Source organism: Chlorocebus sabaeus, chromosome 21, assembly GCF_047675955.1.
Source record: "Chlorocebus sabaeus isolate Y175 chromosome 21, mChlSab1.0.hap1, whole genome shotgun sequence".
Lineage (NCBI taxonomy): Eukaryota > Metazoa > Chordata > Mammalia > Primates > Cercopithecidae > Chlorocebus > Chlorocebus sabaeus.
In genome coordinates, this window is record NC_132924.1 from 80,332,631 (window position 1) to 80,353,740 (window position 21,110).

The 21,110-nt window shown below is 35.0% G+C and overlaps 1 protein-coding gene across 1 annotated transcript in view; it reads right to left on the minus strand.

Annotated features, from left to right (window-relative positions):
* COG5 (component of oligomeric golgi complex 5) overlaps window positions 1-21,110 on the minus strand; it is a 370,641-nt gene that overhangs the window by 45,444 nt on the left and 304,087 nt on the right. Inside the window, exons 15-16 of the mRNA XM_073009243.1 lie at window positions 10,011-10,121; window positions 8,461-8,523 (exon numbers count right to left, since the gene is read on the minus strand). Coding sequence (XP_072865344.1) covers window positions 8,461-8,523; window positions 10,011-10,121 — 174 coding nt within the window. The remainder of the gene's footprint in view (window positions 1-8,460; window positions 8,524-10,010; window positions 10,122-21,110) is intronic.

Here is a 21,110-nt window from a genome sequence, read left to right on the forward strand (position 1 = left end):
CACTAAAAAATTTCAACATCCCCACTCTTCTTATTTTTTCCAGAAGGTTCAGTAGTTAAATAAGCCCAGGGAGAAAGGAACGCAGATGCAAGAAGACAGTAGTACCACTAATGAGGTAAAGGTTAAACAAACACATTTAAGTTTCGCAAAAGAGTTAGGCAAGACCAAAAGTAATTATTTAAGAATTGGAACAACATCATATGCTTTTAACCAGAGAAAATATAATAAATAGACATTGGTTCTTTTTTTTAAACCATTAGGTTCAAGGGTACATGTGCAGATTTATTATATAGGGGTTTGCTGTGTCATGGGGATTTGTTGTACAGATTATTTCATCACCCAGGCACCAAGCCTGGTACCCAATAGTTAGTTTTTTCTGCTCCTTCCCCTGTTCCCACCTTCTACCCTTTAAGTAGGCTCTAGTACAATGTTTCTAATAGGCACAACAGTTGGGCATTTCATGAATTAGGTTTCTCTTGAGAGTTCTAAGGCAGTGACTCTCAAATGTGGGCAATTTTGCTCCCCAGGAAACATTTGGTATTGCTTAAAGACATTTTTTATTGTCACAGTTGGGGATGGGGGTACAAATTTGTTACTAGCATCTGGTAGGTAGAGAACAAAGATACTGCTAAACATCTTACGGAATACAGAACAGCCCCTATAACAAAGAATTACCCAGCTCAAAATGTTGATAGTGCCATGGTTGGGAAACTGTTCAACAGGGAGGTATAAATCATCAGTTACTTGAAGTAAAATCCTAGGTCTTAGTTATGGCTTTTTAGTGTGAAAATAATGACCGAGGCTCAAAACACATAAAATAAAAAATGTAAATATGTTATATACACTTCAAAGATAATTAAATATAATGAAGATAGACAGTTCTGGCTCATACAAATGATCAAAATCAATGAGGAAAGGTAAAATATAGGACCCTTAATCATTAAATTCCTAATCTATAACCCTTAATCTCTGGTAAAAATAAATATACAATGTACAGGATTGTATGCGTGTGTGTGTGTGTGTGTGTGTGTGTGTGTGTACATATAGTTTGCCCTCCATACAGGAGCTCAGAGTCTAGTGAGAATAGTTAAAAAGTTATGCAGGTCGAGTAACCCAAAAATCCAAAATCTGAAAAGGTCCAGTGAGCACCTTCCTTTGAGCATCATGTTGACACTCAAAAAGTTTTGGATTCCCAGGCATAGGAGTTTGGGAAAACTGAGGCACTTGGGAAACCACAAGACATTCAGCACATATGGAGCATAAGTGCCTGGAAGAGACAGAGGCAGCAAGAGGTGTACTTTGTATAGGCTACTAAGAAGTTAGGAATTTATCCTAAAGGAACCAGGAAACCAATGATGGGTTTTAAGCAATACACAAAATGTGGTTAATGATTTGGATTTAGGAAAAAACCATGTTGGAAAGTAAACTGGATAAATAGACTACAAAAAGGAGTACAACCATAAGGCCACAGCAGTGGTACAGAGCTGCTGCAGAGTGAGAGAGGGAGCTTAAAAAGGACAGAGCCAGAGAAGACTGCCTAATTTTAAGTTTAAACTTGGCACGAGTCTTCAGCTAACTCGTCAACAATGCATGTGCAGAGCAAACTAAATGTGGCTTGCAATTGAGGCTTAAAGAAGTGAACTGATTGAGGTGTGGCCAACTGAAGGTATGACAGTACACAGTTTGAATATAACCAAGTTAATTGCCTGCTAAAGCAAAATTACCAACATGCTTATAAGAAATGTAAAAAAAAAAAAGAAAAAAAAATCCTGTTTCTACACAACATAACATTCACAGTGTTCAGGATTTATTCAAAATTACTACACATATAAAATGCTGGGAAATTTTATCAGTTCTCAAGGGAAAAGACAATCAAGAGATGCTAACCCTGAGATGAACCGGACTCCAGAATTATCAGGCAAGAACCTCAATGAGGCAAGGAAAAATATTCTCACAATAAATAAAATAATAGGAAATCTCAGTAGAGTGAATGAAGATATATATTTAAGAAAAGGTAATTTTAAACTAAAATAATATAGTATCTGAAATTGTAAAATTCACTGGATAGGCTTAGTAGAAGAATTATGCATAGAGATGACAGAGGAAAGAATCAATGAACCTTAAGATAGAACTAACAGAAATCTCTCTGGAGGAGAAGAGAAAAAAACACTAAAAAATAATTAAACCTATGAAACAACTGCAAAATATCTAATATACTGGTCACTGGAGTCCTGTAAGAAGAAAAAACAATGGGGCAGAGAGAGAATGAGGCAGCAAAACTACTTGGGAGGGAAAAAGGCCTCATACTTCCCAAAATAATGAAAAGCACGAATTTACAGATTCAGGAAAATCAGCAGATCCCAAACAGGATAATTTTGTGAGAACTATGCACATCATAAACTGCTGAAAAGCAAAGATAAACAGAAAATCTTGAAACTAGCCAAAAAAAAAAAAAAAAAAAAAAAAAGATTACATACAAGGGAATTAATTTTAATAACTTCTTATCAGAAAGCATGGAGGCCAGAAAACTGGAACATATTTTAAGTGCTGAGAGAAAAATATCTCTCAAACCCATATTTCTATTTTCTGTATAAATATCTTTCAAAGATGAAGTGAAATACATTTCTGGCAAAAGAAAATTAGCAGTGTTCTTTGCCATCACACTCATATGATAAAATTTAATTTAAACTCATCAGATTTTAAATGATGATTTAAAATAATCATTAAAGATCATCATTTGGCTGCTCTGCCTATGAAGTATCCATTCTTTTGTTTATTTTCTTAATAGACTTGCTTTTGCTTAAAAAAAGGTAAAATCATCAACATTTAATTCTGTTATCAGAATTAAATTAGAAATCAGTAACAAGATATATTCAGAACCCAAAAGTAATTAGAAATTTTAAAAACACACTTCTAAATAATCCATGACACAAATAAGAAATCACAAAGGAAATTAGAAAAATATTTCAACCTGAATGAAGATACAAGTATTACACAGAAAAATTGCAGTGCTAGTAGAAAATTTACAACGTTAAATGTTTATTTGTGGGGAAAGTGGTCTAAAATTACTGATGTAAAGTCTCAAATAATCTTAAAAAATAGCAAAGAAAACTCATAAATCCAAAGATAAACAGAAAATATTGAAACTAACAAAAAGAAGAAAATAAAAAAAGATAAAAGCAGAAATCTATGAAATAGAAAACAGAGAAAACTAATAAAGCTAAAAGCTGTTTCACTGAAAAGATTAACACAGTTGCTAAACTCCTAGCTAGATTGATCGAGAAAAAAACAGAAGAGAACACAAATCAACAGTATCAAAAATGAAAAAGAGGTTATTCTTATAGGTCCCAAAGACATCAAAAAGACAGTTAAGTGAGCTCAGCACGGTGGTTTATGACTGTAGTCCCAGCCACTTCAAAGGCTCAGGCAGAAGGATCCCTTGAGCACAGGAGTTCAAGGCTGTAGCACGCCATAATTGTGCCAGTGAATAGCCACTGCACTCCAGCCTGGGCAGCATAGTGGAACCCTGTCTTTAAACAAACCACAAAAGGATAGTAAGTATTACATAGATTTTTCTGACAAATTAGATAACTAAGATGAGTAGATAAATACCTTCAACGTCACAAAATATCAAAGCTCATTCAAAAAGAATAGATACCACAAATAGCCCTTTCTCTATTAAATGAATTAATGTGTAGCTACAAGCCTTTCTACAGAGAAAACTACAGGCCCAGATGGCTTCACTGGTGACTTCTACTAAACACTTGAGGAAAAAACGAAAACAAAAACAGAAACAAATTCTATACAAACTCTTCTAGGAAACAGAAGAGGAGGAAACACTTTCAAACTCATTTAGTGAAGCCAGTACTAACTTGCTACCAAAACCAAATAAAGACAGAAAATTTAATGACAATATTCCTTATGAATATAGATGTAAGTATCCTTAATAAAAATTAAGTAAACCAGTATCCAGGAATACATAAAAGGATACATTAAATATCCAGCAATACATAAAAAGGGTAATACATCGTGACTAAGGTTGGTTTGATATTTGAAAATAAATTACTATAATATACTTCATTAGCAGAATAAAAGAGTAGAGCTATATGATTATTTCAATAGATGTGGAAAAAGCTATTTAATGAAACAACACCATTTATAATAAAAAATAGAAAACTAAGAATAGAAGGGAACTTGTTTAGTCTGACAAAGGTCATCTATCAAAAACCTACAGCTAACATTATTATATCATTAACCTATAGCTAATACTATACTTAAAACAGTAAAATACTGAATGCTTTACCCCCAGGTCAGAAACAAGTAAATGAGGTCTATTCTCACCAGTTCTATTCAACACTGTACTACAGATCCTGGACAGTGAAACAAGGCATGGAAAAACAGGCATAAAGATCAGAAAGTAAGAAATAAAAATCTCTATTTGCATAAGAAATGGTGGTTTACAGGGAAAACCGTACTGCTGGGTGAGGTTTCCCACTTAGGGAAAATATGAAATAGGAAGAGAAGAGAGCATCTTGGGGAATGCCTTCATTTTAAGGATGGATAGAAACTAACAATTAACAAGGAAACTGAGAAAGGAGATTAGATTATATTTCATATGCTCTTTACAAAGCAGGGAAATATGTTATACATTTTTAAAAGATTTACCTAAAATAGTTAAAATTACAAAAATATTGGAGCCTCAGCAATCTGGAATATTCCTTCATATAGAACATCAAACCCACACAAAAAGGGAGAAAGAAGCATTGCCATATATAAATTTGGCAATGTAATCACTATCTACACAAGACAAATCTCAGAAAAAAATGGATCAGAATTACTGGGCCAAGGGGTTTAAATGGTACTTATATAGCTATGGTGGTTATAATGAAATAACTCTAAATGTATACTCAATATTAATTATGCCATTCATGACATATTAGACAATTTTTAGAATATGTGATGATGGAGACTGCATGTTCTGCTCTCTACCCCATCCCTGCTCTGCTCCCTCTCCAACTTCACTCCTGCTCCTCTGCTCTCACTCACTCTGTTCCAGCCACTCTGGCCTCCTGGCTGTTCTGTGACTATTACAAGCCTGTCCAATTCAGGTCTCTATTCCTGGAACACTTGCCCCAGATGGCTGCTTGGCTCACTCCTTCAGTTCCTTCAGATTTTTGCTAAAATGTCTCTTGATTGGAGAAGCCTATATAAAATAGCACTTTCCTTCCATCCCCATTCTCTATCCTTTACTGTGCTCTATTTTTTATCATAGCACTTGTCACCACTGGACTCCTCACGACAATAAAAGCTCTACACGGGAAAGGACTTTATTTGTTACTTTCACTGTGTATCACTAATACCTGGCATATGATAGACAATAAATATTTCTGAATAAATGAAAAAAAAGAATATGTAATGATGAACCTCAAGCTAAAATAACATTTAATTTTGGATAAAATCTCAAGGTAGAGAAGAAAGTACTGTTATAAGTCTATATATTTTTCAGTAAGTTAAAAAGTACATTTCATATCTTCTCTATCAAATAAAATCAAACAGATTTCTGGTTTCGGCTGCAGGCATTTATACATCATAACTTTCTACCTTGAATTCAAAGTGATTTATTAAATTTCCAACAATTGTATGAAATTTCAACATTCCTTTTTATTCTAAGTCAGGGGTTTTGTTTACTTTTCACTTAATAAGTCATAACAGTTTTTTTATAAGACTTAAAGAGCAAAGTTAAAACTTTCAGTGAGTGTATTAACATGAGCAGTGAAGTCTCCAACTGATGAGGTCACTGCAGGAGGGCCTTGTACTTATTGCTAGTCTTCTGTTATCCAGTTCATAAAGGCAAAATTGGTATGTCCTAGTGAAGTACAGACCCAGCTACACACAGCACTGGTCCTGGTAAGCAAACCTGAGAGTGACAGTTACAGCCCAGGATTAGGGCAATTTTCCCTGCACTGACTCCAGCTCCCTGTCTAAAGTGACTAATATTAAAAGAATAATCTTTGTGGTCTGTTAAAAATAAAGATTCAGAGAAACTACCCTATACTGAAATACAGTCCATGAGTAATTTCTATTTTTAACTCTCCAAGTGATTTTTATCATCAAAGTGAAGGCACTCTGTCTTAATCCAGAGAATGGACTTTCTGAAACTATGGGTTGTGTCGGACCACTCGAGGTCAAAAAAAATCAATTCAGTGGGTCACTATCGTGATGTTTTAAAAAGTAATAGACTAGCACAGAAAATATTAGAATGCATACACAAAATAAGGATAAGTATTATTTTGTGAAACTTCTGTATCAATTATAAATGTGTAGAGAAGTACACTTTATGCAATTACATACGTGTATATATATTTATAAATGCTTATGTATTATGTATGAGGGCACAAAGTAAAATGTACTTATTTTGGGTAGTTATCAAAAAATGTTTGATAGTTACTGCTAGAAGAAAAAAATATGGAATTATAGAAGAGTATCCATTCCCTGTCTGGAACCAAGAATGTTAAGACTTTAAGGCTTGTTGTATTGACCTGATGTTATGATCAACAATACGTATGACAACCTTACTAAAAACAATTATTTTATTATGGAAAAATATTTAGAGCACATTGGGGGAAAAAGGGATATAGAGAAAACATACAAGTGTACTTTTAATACACTGGGGGAAAACAGACTGTCTCCTTCTCTTACCCTCAATGAATCAATCCATTCATATATGAATTTAGTTATATTTTGGTGCATGTTAAATCCTCATTCCCTGTAAATTCTAAAGCATTTGACTTTAGAAGCTCCCCTCCCCTCTAGGATTTGCAACACAGTATTCTCCTAATTTTCTTCCTTCTTCTGATTGTTCTTTCCTTGTTTCCTCTTTTCTCTAAATACGTGTTTCTCCTTAGGGTTTACTTGTAGACTTTCATCTCAATTTTAAAACTCTCCCTTAGAGATGTAAATCCAATATAATAGTTGAAATCTATTACCTTTGTGTAGGTTTATTGTACCATTTTATAGACGCAGAAACTAAGGCAAGAGAGAGCTTATTTACTTGTTTGAGGTCATTTGAGCTTATTTAACCATACAGCTGGTTAAATAGCTGAGATGGGATTCATATACAGGTAGTTTGGCTCCAGAGTCTATGCTATATGGCCTTAGTTACTTACTCACCAAGTACTGAATAAATATTAGCAAATAAAGGAATGATGGTGGCAAAGTGTAGTAGACATAACTCTTTAGAGTTAATGAGGTCTGCATTTACCAGCGATATGACCTTGAGCAAGATATTATTTCTAAGATGTATAAAGTGGGAATACAAATACATAACTCGAAGGGTTGTAGTAATATTTCAAAATGTACCTCTCTAGTACTGTTGTAAGAATGAATAATTTGCCTGCTTTTAAAAGAGATACTGTCAACTACATATGGCTCTGAATCTCATACCATTATTTTCTATGAAATTTCCTAAATAATAGAAAGGGGGTATACTTATGTTTGTACACAAAAAATGAGAATACATTCTGGTTTTATGCCTCAGTTTAAAGTGGGGTTTCTCAACCTTGGCATTACTGACATTTTGGGCTGGAAAATTCTCTTATGAGAGAGGGGTGGGCACTGTCCTCTGCATTGCAAGATGTTCAGCAAAATCCTTGGCTTCTACTCACTAGATGTCAGTAGCATCTCCACCTTGTCATGACAATCCAGAATGTCTCCAGATGCTGTCAAATGCCACCTAGGGGACAAAATGATTCTGGTGGAGAACCACTGCTTTACTGGAATAATACTGGGTTGTACTGCCATTAGATAAATACATGTAAGACTCTTGCTTCTAACAACAGGCCCCGGAGTGTGATGTTCCCCTTCCTGTGTCCAAGTGTTCTCATTGTTCAGTTCCCACCTATAAGTGAGAACATGTGCTGTTTGGTTTTCTGTTCTTGCGATAGAGTTTGCTGAGAATGATGGTTTCCATCTGCAACCATGTCCCTACAAAGGACATGAACTCATCCTTTTTTATGGCTGCATAGTATTCCACTGTGTAGGAGGGGGGAGGGATAGCATTATGAGATATACCTAATGTAAATGATGAGTTAATGGGTGCCGCACACCAACATGGTACATGTATACATATGTAACAAACCTGCATGCTGTGCACATGTACCCTAGAACTTAAAGTATAATAAAAAACAAAAAAGAAAATATAAACAGCAACAAAAAAACTCTTGCTTCTATATATATAACTGTCATAAGTAGAACACAATCTGTAGACACTAAAAGGGTCTATTTTTAAATTCTAGAAAACATAAACACACTCGTTATCTACTCTCTTTAGGATAATTATCAACATGCTACTTTTGTATATATACAGGATTCTGAATTATAAAATGTGACATTGCCCACTCAGCAAAACAAATAATCCTAAAACCACTTTGATCTATAGAGTCAAATATTAAATTCTTTTACCTTTAGAGCTGAAATTATAGTTTGCTCAGCTGCCGGTGGGAATGAGCTCTGACTGGAAACAACCTAGAACAAGGTTTTGATCCAGTTATAGTTTTGCTTAAATCTATTTCTGTAAATACTAATTGTGATCATAGCATAATAAAACTGTTTCCACAAACTATATATACAATATTATCATTGCTTTATAGTAATATCTTATACATGATTTTAAAAATCAGTATTTATTAAGATAGGTTGAAAAATAATTTTGTCTATAAAGAAAATACATACTTCAAATAACAATAATAAATACTGAGAGCTAGGTTTCCTTTATTCATGTTACATAGGTTTTAATTATAAAGTTTAAACTGGAAAAGGTCAGTATAAAGCCATATTTACTCATTTCTTTCACTCATGTCTTTAGGCTGACTCTAATTTCCAACAAGTCTTTAAAATAAAAATGTCAGCATTTCAATTTTTACAAATCAATACAAACATCATGAAAATTTTGAAAACATCAATAAAGACATTTAAAGTAGGCTAGATAGAACACAATCTTTCTTTGCTTATGGTGCTCTGGAGTAATGATTAAAGAAAATGGAAAATTCATCATTTAGTGTTTTTTAAATAATTTTTACCATTCTGAGATTTACCTGTTAATAACTCTTTAACATGCCTTTTGTTTAGTGTGTAAAATACACATTTTTAGAAACCCCTAATTGATAAAAGGACTTGTTAAAATCTTTAAATAAGTGAGTAACACTTAGAATTATTCTAAAACACAATCTAGCATATTAAAGCTCATATACTGTAAGTCAAGTTTTCAAGAACATCATTTAGCCATCAGCTTTCTTCAGGTCCTCTAAATTATTATCTTCCTATTTATAACATATTTCAAAAATGACCTATAGAGAATAATTAAGCACAAGCTACTCCAAAGACACAGATGGACTTGGAAGTGTTGCTTTTTTAGTAATTAACAATACAGTTCACCTTAGACATAATATATGGAGGCAAACAAGTTAAGGTTCAGCCATTTCTTTTAAATGCCTAGTAGAAAAACAGCAAAATGAATACACATTATCTATTTGTAAGCATTCATCAGTGATTATATCATAAAAATTCAGTTTTTAATATAGTTCCTCCCTGACTTTTTAATGCAAAGATATTAATAGAACATTTTTGACATGTTGGAGGGCTTCAGCATTCTTATTCTGTTATCAGCTTTGCTACAATTTACTATCATCCACACTATATCAAATTACACATTTCAATAAGTATGAAATATGTATGATTTGTCCTCCAATAATTTGCTCAATAAACTTAATTAACTTGAAGATCTACAGTTCATGTGTTTTAAACTGAATGTACAAACAAAAAGTCATACAAACAATGAAGGCCAGAATCAAAGACTGTTTAAAAGAGTTAACTCCTTAGTTTATTTTATAATCACCACATTTTCATTGTATTCTTTTCCAAAGTATTAAATAACAATTTGTAAACTGTCCAAATTTGAGGCAAGAAGAAGAATTTAAAACTAAGTAAAAAAAACTTACTAAAATAAAGATTACCTTTGTTACTGATTGGTGCAACTTATACAATGAATTCACTACTGCCACATTTCTTCTCTGTCCTTCAGTAAGAGGCCCAATCACCTGACTTGCATCTCCTTGTGTGGAGAGCTGTAAGAATTCAACATCGAAAGAATGTGTCAAAATAATTCACACACACACACACACACACACACATTCTTTAAGCGGGGAGAAGTTCATGCCCCTCTGACAAAGAGAATGTTAACTGGAAATATTCAGGTCAAGTTAAAGCTTTGGACTTGAGGTAAAGCCAGCAATCTGTGTAGAGAAAACAACATAGATGTGGAAGTACAATTGGTCCTGCATGGGAAGAACGGCTCCGTTAATACTTCACAGCCGATGGACTCTTGAGGCAGGTGTGACCCAAATGCTCCATGTGTGCTATTATTTTGATATAATAACATAGTAATCCTAAGGAATACCTTCTGGCAACTGCCAATTGGGCTTCTTTCTATTCAAATATTCACAAATAAGCCCGCAAATAAAGAAGGAGGAAAGGAGAGGAGAGAGAGAGAGAGGGGAAAGAGGGAAAAAGGGGATGGTTAGAGAAATAAAAATAAACCTAATTTCCATGTATATTTGACAGCCATCCTAATACACTAATGAAATGAATGGTGCAAAGAGGGTATTACTTTGATCTTTTATAGATTAAAAAAAGCCCAAAATTATACTGCGTATAGATTATCAGTAGACGTGGTATTAAAACCTTTCTACACTTGACCTTTAATTTACTTCTAAATTCATGAGTTTTAGGGAAAGGGACATAGAATGCTTTATTATCTCTAACTGTCATGGTTCAAATTTAAGAAAAAATATATCAACCATTCTCATATTGATCAGATTTTAATCTAATCCTCTATAACAATTATTATTTAAAGATAAATTAAACTTGATCAGGACATAGGAAGCATAACCAAGTTAAACAACTCCAATTTATTTTGACTTTCCTCATGGACACAGATAATGACAAACTTGCAAACAAGCTGTGTTCTAAGGTGGTGACCTGAAAATATATTTATTTTCCTGTAGAACTATGTTAAAAAGATAATGCTTAAGCACTTACAAGAGTCCACAAAATCCAACTTAATCAATAATATGAACTAATACTAATAGAAACTGAGCTCCCAAGAGAAAGCAAATGATGGGGTCTGTGCCAAGGTAAGGATGGGGAGAGGCTCCTGAATAAGGCACTCTGAAAGTGTAAGTGGCCATGGTGAGTGGTATCAGTGGGTATGGCAGACTTGGGGTGGGGGGTCAGATGCTAAATATACATCTGACTATAATGGGCATTTAAATGTTATAAGCTCTAGCTGTACAATTTTAAAAATCCAATCTCTCTTACTTCTCTTGAGAGTCTCTCCAATTAATTTTGAAGAACAAAGATATGGGAAAGGGAAATAATTTTTATGTTATTTTATTTCAATTTGTTTTGTGTGCTCAGTATTTAATGAGGAGATATGCCTGCTGCTAGATATGTAAGAATTTTTATGTTATTTTATTTCAGTTTGCTTTGTGTGTTCAGTATTTAATGAGGAGATATGCTTGCTGCTAGAAAAGGGTGGAGATCTTTTATTATTGAGGACTGATCGTATTTTGAGGGTTTAAAAGTATAGACAGGTCCATGTCACACCCTCTTGGATGCTATTATCAGGAAGACAGGTAATAATAAATGCTGGCCAGGATGTAGAAAAACTGAACCCTCACACATTGCTGGTGGGAATGAAAAATTGGAGGAGCTGCTTGGAAACAATCTGGTCTTTCCTCAAAGGTAGATACAGAGTGACCATGTGACACAGCAGCTCAACTCCTAGTGATATATTTAAGAGAAATAAAAACATATGTTCACACAAAAATCTGTACACAAATATTCATAGCAGCATTTATTCATAATAACAAAATAGAAACCCAAATGTCAACCAACTGACAAATAAAATGTAGAATAACCACACAATGGAACATTACTTAGCAACACAAAGGAATAAAGCTCTGATACATACTACAACATAGGTGAATTCTGAAAACATTATTCTATGTGAAAAAAACAACCACAAAAGCCATATATTAAATGGTTACATTTATATGAAATATCCAGATTAGGCAAATCTATATGTGCAAAAGTCGATTGGAAATTGCAGTGGGGCAGTGGTGTATTTGAGGAGTGAGTGCTAACTGATATGAGGTTGCTTATTGGGGTGATGAAATGTTTTAAAATTGACTGTGAATATACTAAAAACCACTGACTTGTATACTTTAATGGGTGAGTTATATGATATGTGAATTATATCTTAATAAAACTGTTTTTTAAAAAAGCATAGAAAGAATCCCAGGCTTCCAAGGTTATTGACTGATGCTCTGAGAACCTTGTGAAAATGAAGGTTAAGAGATGACTTAAGTTCAAAAGACCTATAAAGCTATATAAAAAGAATATTATAGTTTTGGGTATAAAACGTTATTGACATAAAAGAACTAAAAATGAAACGTCATCATGTCAAAAACAAAGAACAAAATAAAAATATCAAAGTGAAAATGTAAGTTTCCAAAAGACTGGAGATGTAAATAATCTGCTGCTTATCCTGATTTTACTGCACAGAATATAATCAGTCCAAGTCCAACACTTAGCTAAGTGGATGACTGTGTATCTCTCTCCAATATCACTCTTGTCGTAGTTTTTGTTTTTTTGGAAATATAGTCTCCCCTCAGTATACAAGGAGGATTGATTTCAGGACCATAACACCCACCCCCCCACCTAAATCCACACATATTCAAGTCCCACGGTGGGTCCTGAGGAATCTGTGTACAGCAAAAGTTGGCTCTCTATATATACAGGTTTTATATCCCATGAATATAGTACTTTTGATCTGCCTTTGGTTGAAAAAAATCTGTGTATAAGTGGACCCATGCCACTGTAATCTCAAATTTACTCAAATTTACTGCGAAAATAAAAACAGTACGAGGAATACTGTATGTCCTCTATCTGGATTTACCGATTGTTACATTTTATCCCGTTTGCTTTATCATTTGTATTCTCTCTCTCTCTCTGTCACATACAGGAATGTGCATAATTTGTTTTCTGAATTATACATACATTATGGACCTTTACCCTTAAATATTTCAATGTGTGTATTTCCTAATAAGGATATTTTCTTACAAAACCAAAGTTGTTATCAACTTCACAGATTTACAATGATGAAATACTTTTATCTGGCATCAGCCATGTCTCCAAAGAGTTCTGGTTCCTTTTAGTGGAAAATGGAATTAGAGACCAAGATCTGGGCACTAGGTTTGCTCACTGCTGTTGACCCCTGCTTCTTGATTAAATCAATCTTCAAATAGATGATCCTTCCAATACAGTGGGCTCTCAGTTCCTTGTCCTCTTCTCCTTCAACAATCTTACTATTCACTCCAACTCATTTATCTTCTTCCATGGTCACACTCTATAATCTTGCCATTATAATGACTGAACTCTTTCTAATCTGATTTTAAGTATGCTACTCTCGGGCTGCCATTTCAAATATTTCCCTTTGATTCTACTTATTTTTAATTTTAATTTCTGTGAGTACACAATAGGTAGATATATATTTACATTTCTCTTTGTTTTTTTTTTTTTTTTCTTTTTTTTTTTTTAAGACAGGCTCTCTCTCTGTCACCCAAACTGGAGGATAGTGGCATGTTCTTGGCTCACTGCAACCTTCGCCTACTGGGTTCAAGTGATTCTTGTGCCTCAGCCTCCTGAGTAGCTGGGATTACAGGCATATGTCACCATACCTGGCTAATTTTTGTATTTTTAGTAGAGATGGGATTTTGCCATGTTGGCTAGGCTGGTCTTGAACTCCTGGCCTCAAGTGATCCACCTGCCTCAGATTCCCAACATGCTGGGATTACAGGCATGAGCCACTGCACTGGCCATCCCTTTGATTCTAATTCCAATAATTCAGTAACCCCTTTAGACCTCCCAAATGTACCACCTTCTCATTCTATCTCGCAGGAGTCCCTGATACCCATCTCTTTGCTTCCTTCCTTTCTGGATTAGATTATGTTATGTTATTCATTATCATCAATTTCAGCAGTGAGCGACATCTTTTCAGCAGTGAGTGGTATCTTGAGAGGAAATGGGATCCAGTGCACCTGTGGAGATACTGGCTTTAAACTGGGGCCTGGAGAGTTCATTAGTTTTCAGAGAGCAGGCGGGGCAGGGTATTAAGAATACATATATTCATGGTCACTTAGGAAAATTCTAGTCCTGGGCGAAACCAAGTCAATGCCTGAATGTGAGAAGCTGAATGAGCTTCTCACTGGTTGGACTTTAAATCTATGATCACTAAACCAAGGTGGGTTCTTGATGTTGCCTGTCAATACTGTTAAATATCCCATTCATGCTCCTAAGCCCCTAGGAGATTGTTCCTCGCCTTCTCCTCATTTCTCTAATCTCTGACACCTCCTTCCCTCCTCCTTATTCTCAGTTGATGACTCTGCTGTATACTTCCCTGAAAAAACAGAAGCAATCAGAAAACTCATGTTCCCAGAATGTCTGCTGTCCCTACCACTTGCTAGCTGAGTGACTTGTAGCTTCAATTTCTTAATCTGTAACATGGAACTAATAATACAATTTATACCAAAGTATGCTATGTAAACTGTAAAATGCCTTAAAAATGGTAATACCATATATTTCTATCTCCAGACAATTCTATGTCTTATTCGTATTTTCTTTTCACTTTTCCTTTGCTTGGTTCCTTCCCCCAACCTCTAGTCTATCTCAGTACTGGCTAGGGACCAACTGAACAGATTAGCATTTAGGAATGAGAACCAAATGCCAGTGAAGCTGCCTGGAGTTACAGAGTAGGTTTTGCTCCATTTGGGTTGTGGTAACAAAGCATCTTGTACAAAGTGGGCACCTCAACTACTTCATAATCCTCCACTCATCTTCAGCCACTTTAACCTTTACTATCTCAAGCCATTTCCTGTAAGCTCCTTAAAATTGACATCACTAATTCATGTACATGTTCAGTAAGGTGTCTCAAAGTAGAAGATGCTTATTATATATGCTTGTTTTTTCAAAGCCTATCTTATTTGAGATGAATAAAATTGTACCAAGGTGCAAAAATACAGCTTGGCTGTAAAGCACTGAGAATAAGGGAACTAGAAAAGTGGGAGCAATAAGAGATTCAACATTGTAAAACAGGACAAATGTACATACTGGTTAATCATGTTACACTATTCCAATACAATCTGGAAAGATGTTAGAAACCAAAAGAGTTGCATTTGAGTTTATTTGTAAAACACACACACACACACACACACACACACACACACACACGTGCACACACAAGCAAGGAATGAGAGGGAATCCAAATGCTAAACAAATCCTTATATAAAAATTAAAATAATTCTTATATGCAAAAGACAAGATACACTGTTTTTTAAAATTTAATTATCTGAACAAAATATTCTTCAGAAATTCTAATTCTGTACATCTGCTCATTAGGAACAGCATGTGAATTCAATGTGTGAGAAATAACTGATGAGACTAGATAACTGAAACAATAAATTACATAGTTATAATAACATGAAGAATGTTTTTATATAACTGTTAATCTGCAGATGAAATGACCAAAATCTCCCTAAACATCATGACTGAGGACTAAAAGTAAAAGAAATAAAACTGACAATTCAAGGGATGAGTTGGATGACAACTTTAAGTTTCTATTAAGAAAATCTAAGAATTATTTGTGGGGAGTTATAAAGTTGATGACTCCAAAAAATGTCTAAAAAGAACAAAATAATATATTATAGATTACATATAAACCACAAAAGGGTAAGTAAGTTACTTTCCAGATATTAAGGAAACACTTCTAGTGGTCTATTTATGCCCACTCCCATGCATACAGAAGACGTCAATAATCAACTGTGGCCCTTTTATGGTCTCAACATTGCACTCCCGGCAGTGACTACAAATCTCTAAGACTTGACCCAGGGCATAAAATCTATTAGCAATTCCTGATCTATATCATATCAGGTTTTTAGATATACAGTTCAATGATCCTCTAGGTCAAGAGATACTAAGGAGCAATATATTCCAAGAGCCTCAAAATTGCCATACCCTTACATATGTAAGAAAATATTGTAAGAAATATATTGTAAAAAAATTCCAGACAATGGAGCCAGGCACGGTGGCTCACATCTGTAATCCCAGCACTTTGGGAGGCTGAGGCAGGAGAATCGCTTGAGCCCAGGAGTTTGAGACCAGCCCAGGCAACATGGCAAAACCCCATCTCTATAAAAAATACAAAAATCAGTTCAGTGTGGTGGTGCGCACCTGTAGGTCCCAGTTACTTGTGAGGCTAAGGTGTGAGGATGGTGTGAGCCCAGGAGGCTGAGGTTGCAGTGAGTCAAAATTGTGCCACTGCACTCCAGTCTGAGTGACAGAGCCAGATCCTGTCTGAAAACAACAGAAACCAAAAACGAACCCCAGAAAATGTATCATAAGAAAATAATACAGAAAAGTTTATACACAAAGATTATATTTATAAAACAGAGAAATTGGAAAACCCGACATATCTAAGAATAAGGGAATGGTTGGGTCTATTAGGCAATTTTGAAAATGTATAGGAAAGGACAAATCTGTAGGTTCACACAGCAATTTGTCACTTTCCCAGCACATTAATCTAACTAAACTTTGAAAATAAAAGAAACTAATTTTCTTGAGTGCTAAAACTATCAGAAAATATTTTCAAGAAAATATTCCCACAGTGTATGTCACACTTTCCTGGTTTCATAAATAAGATACACAGAACATGGACCTGAAGAAGGCAAATTCTACTTAGGTTAACCATTACAAATGTTCACTAGTGTTTGAGCAGTGTGTTTATGTTGTTACATCTCTTCTCTGCTTTTAGTGACTTTATCCGAGCTTAGTAGGGTATAGCTGCATTCCCCTTCATTCATTAAACAAACTTAGATTACTACCTCTTTTGATATTTGGTGTTTCCTATTCTTCTTTAAATTTTGGTGATTTGACGAGTCCTCCCCTTATTACTAAGGTGTACACTTTCTCTTTTTTGATATTTTTTTGATATTCTTCCCTCATCTTGGTCTAATTTGCTTTGAAGTGGGAAACCAGAGGACTAACGATGTTAAAGCCGGGAGACTTTCCTATGAGTTATGTGTGTGTACTTTAGTATATGGACACTGTAACATCAATTCTAGCAGTTCAGAGAATGAGTTCATTGCCTTCTTGGTTCTTAGTTATACCCTAGACTGTTAAATTTATCAAATATTTGACAATTTAAAAAAGAGGTTTTTTACTAGCTATTTACAAAATAAAGACAGGAATAATTGAACCATAGAACAGATTCAATGGTAAAGTTGTATCTTAACATCAGACTAAATCTTCACACAAAATCTGTTATTAAAGAGATGATAGCTAGAGATGGGATCCAGTTTGAACAGTTAATATATAACCGAGAAGCGAGAAACAGAATCATGTCTTGTTTATGCATGAGAGACGAACATGAACAACACACAGGAATAAAATACAGCTTTGTAATTCAAAGCTCTGTTGCTCAAACACCACCAATTCCCACTACACAAAGTCCCTTTCTCAACCTAACTTTCTCATTAACCTTCTCTAGATTTTCCATGTTCCTGTCAAAATCTCCACCTGGCAATACAGGGGGTAAGAAATGCAAACACAATTTGCTAAGAATGAATCATTTAATCAAATCTATTATCCTCCCTAAGAGCTTTTATTTTTCTTGAAAGGGTCCTAAGCTTTTGAACAGCAGATAGAATTTCTACCTACTCATGACCTAAACACTGGCCTCGTTAATTAAATTTAGAGTTATAAGTCTGCATATTTCTAATTATTTGAAAAAGAAAGAACTGTTCACTTTCAGGTATGCTGAGATTTTCCCACTTTCCAATAATGAATATTGTAAGTAATTTATTAACAACTTAAAAAATCCTTCATATCTACATGAAATGTAGAGAATAAGGCCTCTTTGATTTACAGTAATTTGATTATAGTACAAACTAAACTTCAAACTACAGAATTTCAAAAAAGAATGACAGTTTATTACCCTGAGGGATACAGAATAACTAAAATCCTAGCTTCCTAGTATTAATGCCTAATTAATCAATACAATTAAAAAAAAAAATAACTGGGGTAAGGACCAGACATGGTGGCTTACACCTGTAATCCCAGCAGTTTGGGAGCTTGAGGTGGCAGGATTGCTTGAGGCCAGGAGTTGGAGACCAGCCTGCACAACATAGTGAGATCCCCACCTCTATTTTTAAAAAAAATTTTTTTAATGTAATTAAATCTGTAATCTTACATGCATTATTACTTTTCGTAGTAAGAAATTCTTTTTTGTTGTTTTTTTGAGATGGAGTTTCACTCTTGTTGCCCAGGCTGAAGTGCAATGGCACGATCTCGGCTCACTGCAACCTCTGCCTCCTGGGTTCAAGCGATTCTCCTGCCTCAGTCGTCTTAGTAGCTGAGATTACAGGCATGCACCATCACGCCTGGCTAATTTTGTATTTTTAGTACAGATGGTGTTTCTCCATGTTGGTCAGGCTGGTCTTGAACTCCTGAACTGAGGTGATCTGCCCATCTCAGCCTCCCAAAGTGCAGGGATTACAGGCATGAGTCACCACGCCTGACCTAAGAAATTCTTTATATATAGTCCAACAATAATCTTCAGTTCAACTAAAGTCCTAATAATAAAAAAGTGTATTACTGAACTCCAAGTTAATTAGGTTCTTTCTGTATATTGGTTTTAATATTAATGTTTACAATGTAAAACCAGGAAAAAAGCTTCATTACCTGATTGAAAGCAGGAATTCATTTTGTAAAACATGGCACTATTATATTTGTCATTCTATAATTGTGTTTGCCATAAATGGCTATAACTGAGAAAGTATCTCAAGAGAAGTAGCTTTAAAGGATATAATTCCAATGTGGCTTGACTGACCCTTTTCCCCACCACAGTCTCTCATTTTGATAGTGGATTTGTCCGTTTCTCTCTATAATTCTATCCACTTACGCTTTATTAGTCTGAGGCCGTGTTGTAACGTATATCATAATTCTTTGCCTTCCTAGTAAATTGTTCCTTTTCTCAATATGTGACCTTCACAATCCCTAATAATGCTTTCTGACTTAAAGTCTATTCTTTCTGATGTTAATATCGTTGTTAGCATTCTTCTGATTAGTATTTGCCTGAAATATTTTTTCTCCATTCCTTTACTTTCATCCTTTATCTGTCCTTATATTTTAGGTATGTCACACGAAGCTGAATTCAGCCACTGATTCTATGCAAATTGAAAAATGTCAGTGGGCAGTTTAGCATATTTATATTTATTATGACCAGTGATGCATTTGTTGGAATTATTTTACTACCTTATTATAAACTTTCTCTTATTTCTCATGATTCAATTTTTGCCTCTTTTGTTTCTGTATATTTTTCAGCCTTTTACTCAGCTGATAGTTTCCTTTTTTACCCTTTTCCATTAACTTAATTCTAAGTTACATATTCTATTTCTATTCTTTCAGTAGTCATAATTAAATTGTTAATATTATATTCAATTTAAGCCAGGCGCGGTGGCTCATGCCTGTAATCCCAGCACTTTGGGAGGCCGAGGCGGGGGGATCACGAGGTCACAAGAACGAGACCATCCTGGTTAACTTGGTGATACCCCGGTCTCTACTAAAAATACAAAAAATTATCTGGGCATGGTGGTGGGTGCCTGTAGTCCCAGCTACTCGGGAGGCTGAGACAGAAGAATGGCGTGAACCCAGGAGGCGGAGCTTGCAGTGAGCTGAGAGCACGCCACTGTACTCAGCCTGGGTGACAGCAAGACTCCATGTCAAAAAAAAAAAAAAAATTATATTCAACTTAGGTGAATATATCTATGGCTTTACAATCCTGAACAATGACATGCATTTTAAAATGCTTTAATATCCATCACTCTTTCCTCATTTTATACCTTAATGTGGACTTGCATTTTAGTTCCATCTTACTTCTATGTTCCATATTAGTTACTATTCTTATTTTATGCAATTAAAGATTTGATTTACCTACATGTTTATCAATGTTTTGTGCTTATTATTACTTCCTGCATTCTAACCCTTCCTTTTTGCATTAGATTTCCTCCTTCTGCATTCAACCATTAAATAGCTTCCCTCTCATTCTGAGTGAAGGACAAAGCCCTTACTATAGCCTGCTAGAGCTGGCAGGATCTAGGGTTAAGGTTACATAGTTTCAAGGATGTCAGACTGGGTCACAAGGAATTCTGGAAAAGCAAGAGCATTTAATCAGTTTTAAGTCTGTCAGTATTCAAGAGTCCAGGCTTATAAGCAAGAGGATCTGGGGTTGAAGGTATCATTTTATGGTGGTATAACCAAAGTCCAGAACACACATTGCTTCAATAATTGCCAGGCTGCTACTGCCTTTTTAGGCACTTGGACTTGCCTCTTCAGTTCCATTCATTGTGATCAGTCCCTCTGAATACTAATCAAATTATTCCTTCTTGTAAAATCTTACATATGGTAAAAATTGAAACAGAACTGAAAGGCATAAACTTTTTCAAAAAGTTTTCTCTCTTGGGTTCTTAGCAAAGATAGTACTCACATATGCTTTTTTTTTTTTTTTTTTTGAGACGGGACCTCCCTCTATTACTCTTGCTGGAGTGCAGTGGCCATGATCTTGGTTCACTACAGCCTCCGCCTTCTGGGCTCGAATGATCCTCCTGCCTCAGCTTTCCAAGTATCTGGGACATCAGATATGTGCCACCACACCCCGCTAATTTTGGTATTTTCAGTAGAGATGGGGTTTCGCATGTCGCCCAAGTTCGTCTTGAACTCCATGGCTCAAGCGATCCACCTGCCTTGGCCTCTCACAGTGCTGGGATTACAGGCGTGAGCCATGTCGCCCAGCCTTACATATGTTTTGAATTACCAAAAGTGAACATAAAAAATCTAGACCCAAGAAAAGAAAGATGTTACACACACACACACACACACACACCTCTTTACTCCTTCATTTTCTCCAAACTTCCAAAATATATACTACATTTAGTTTTGGT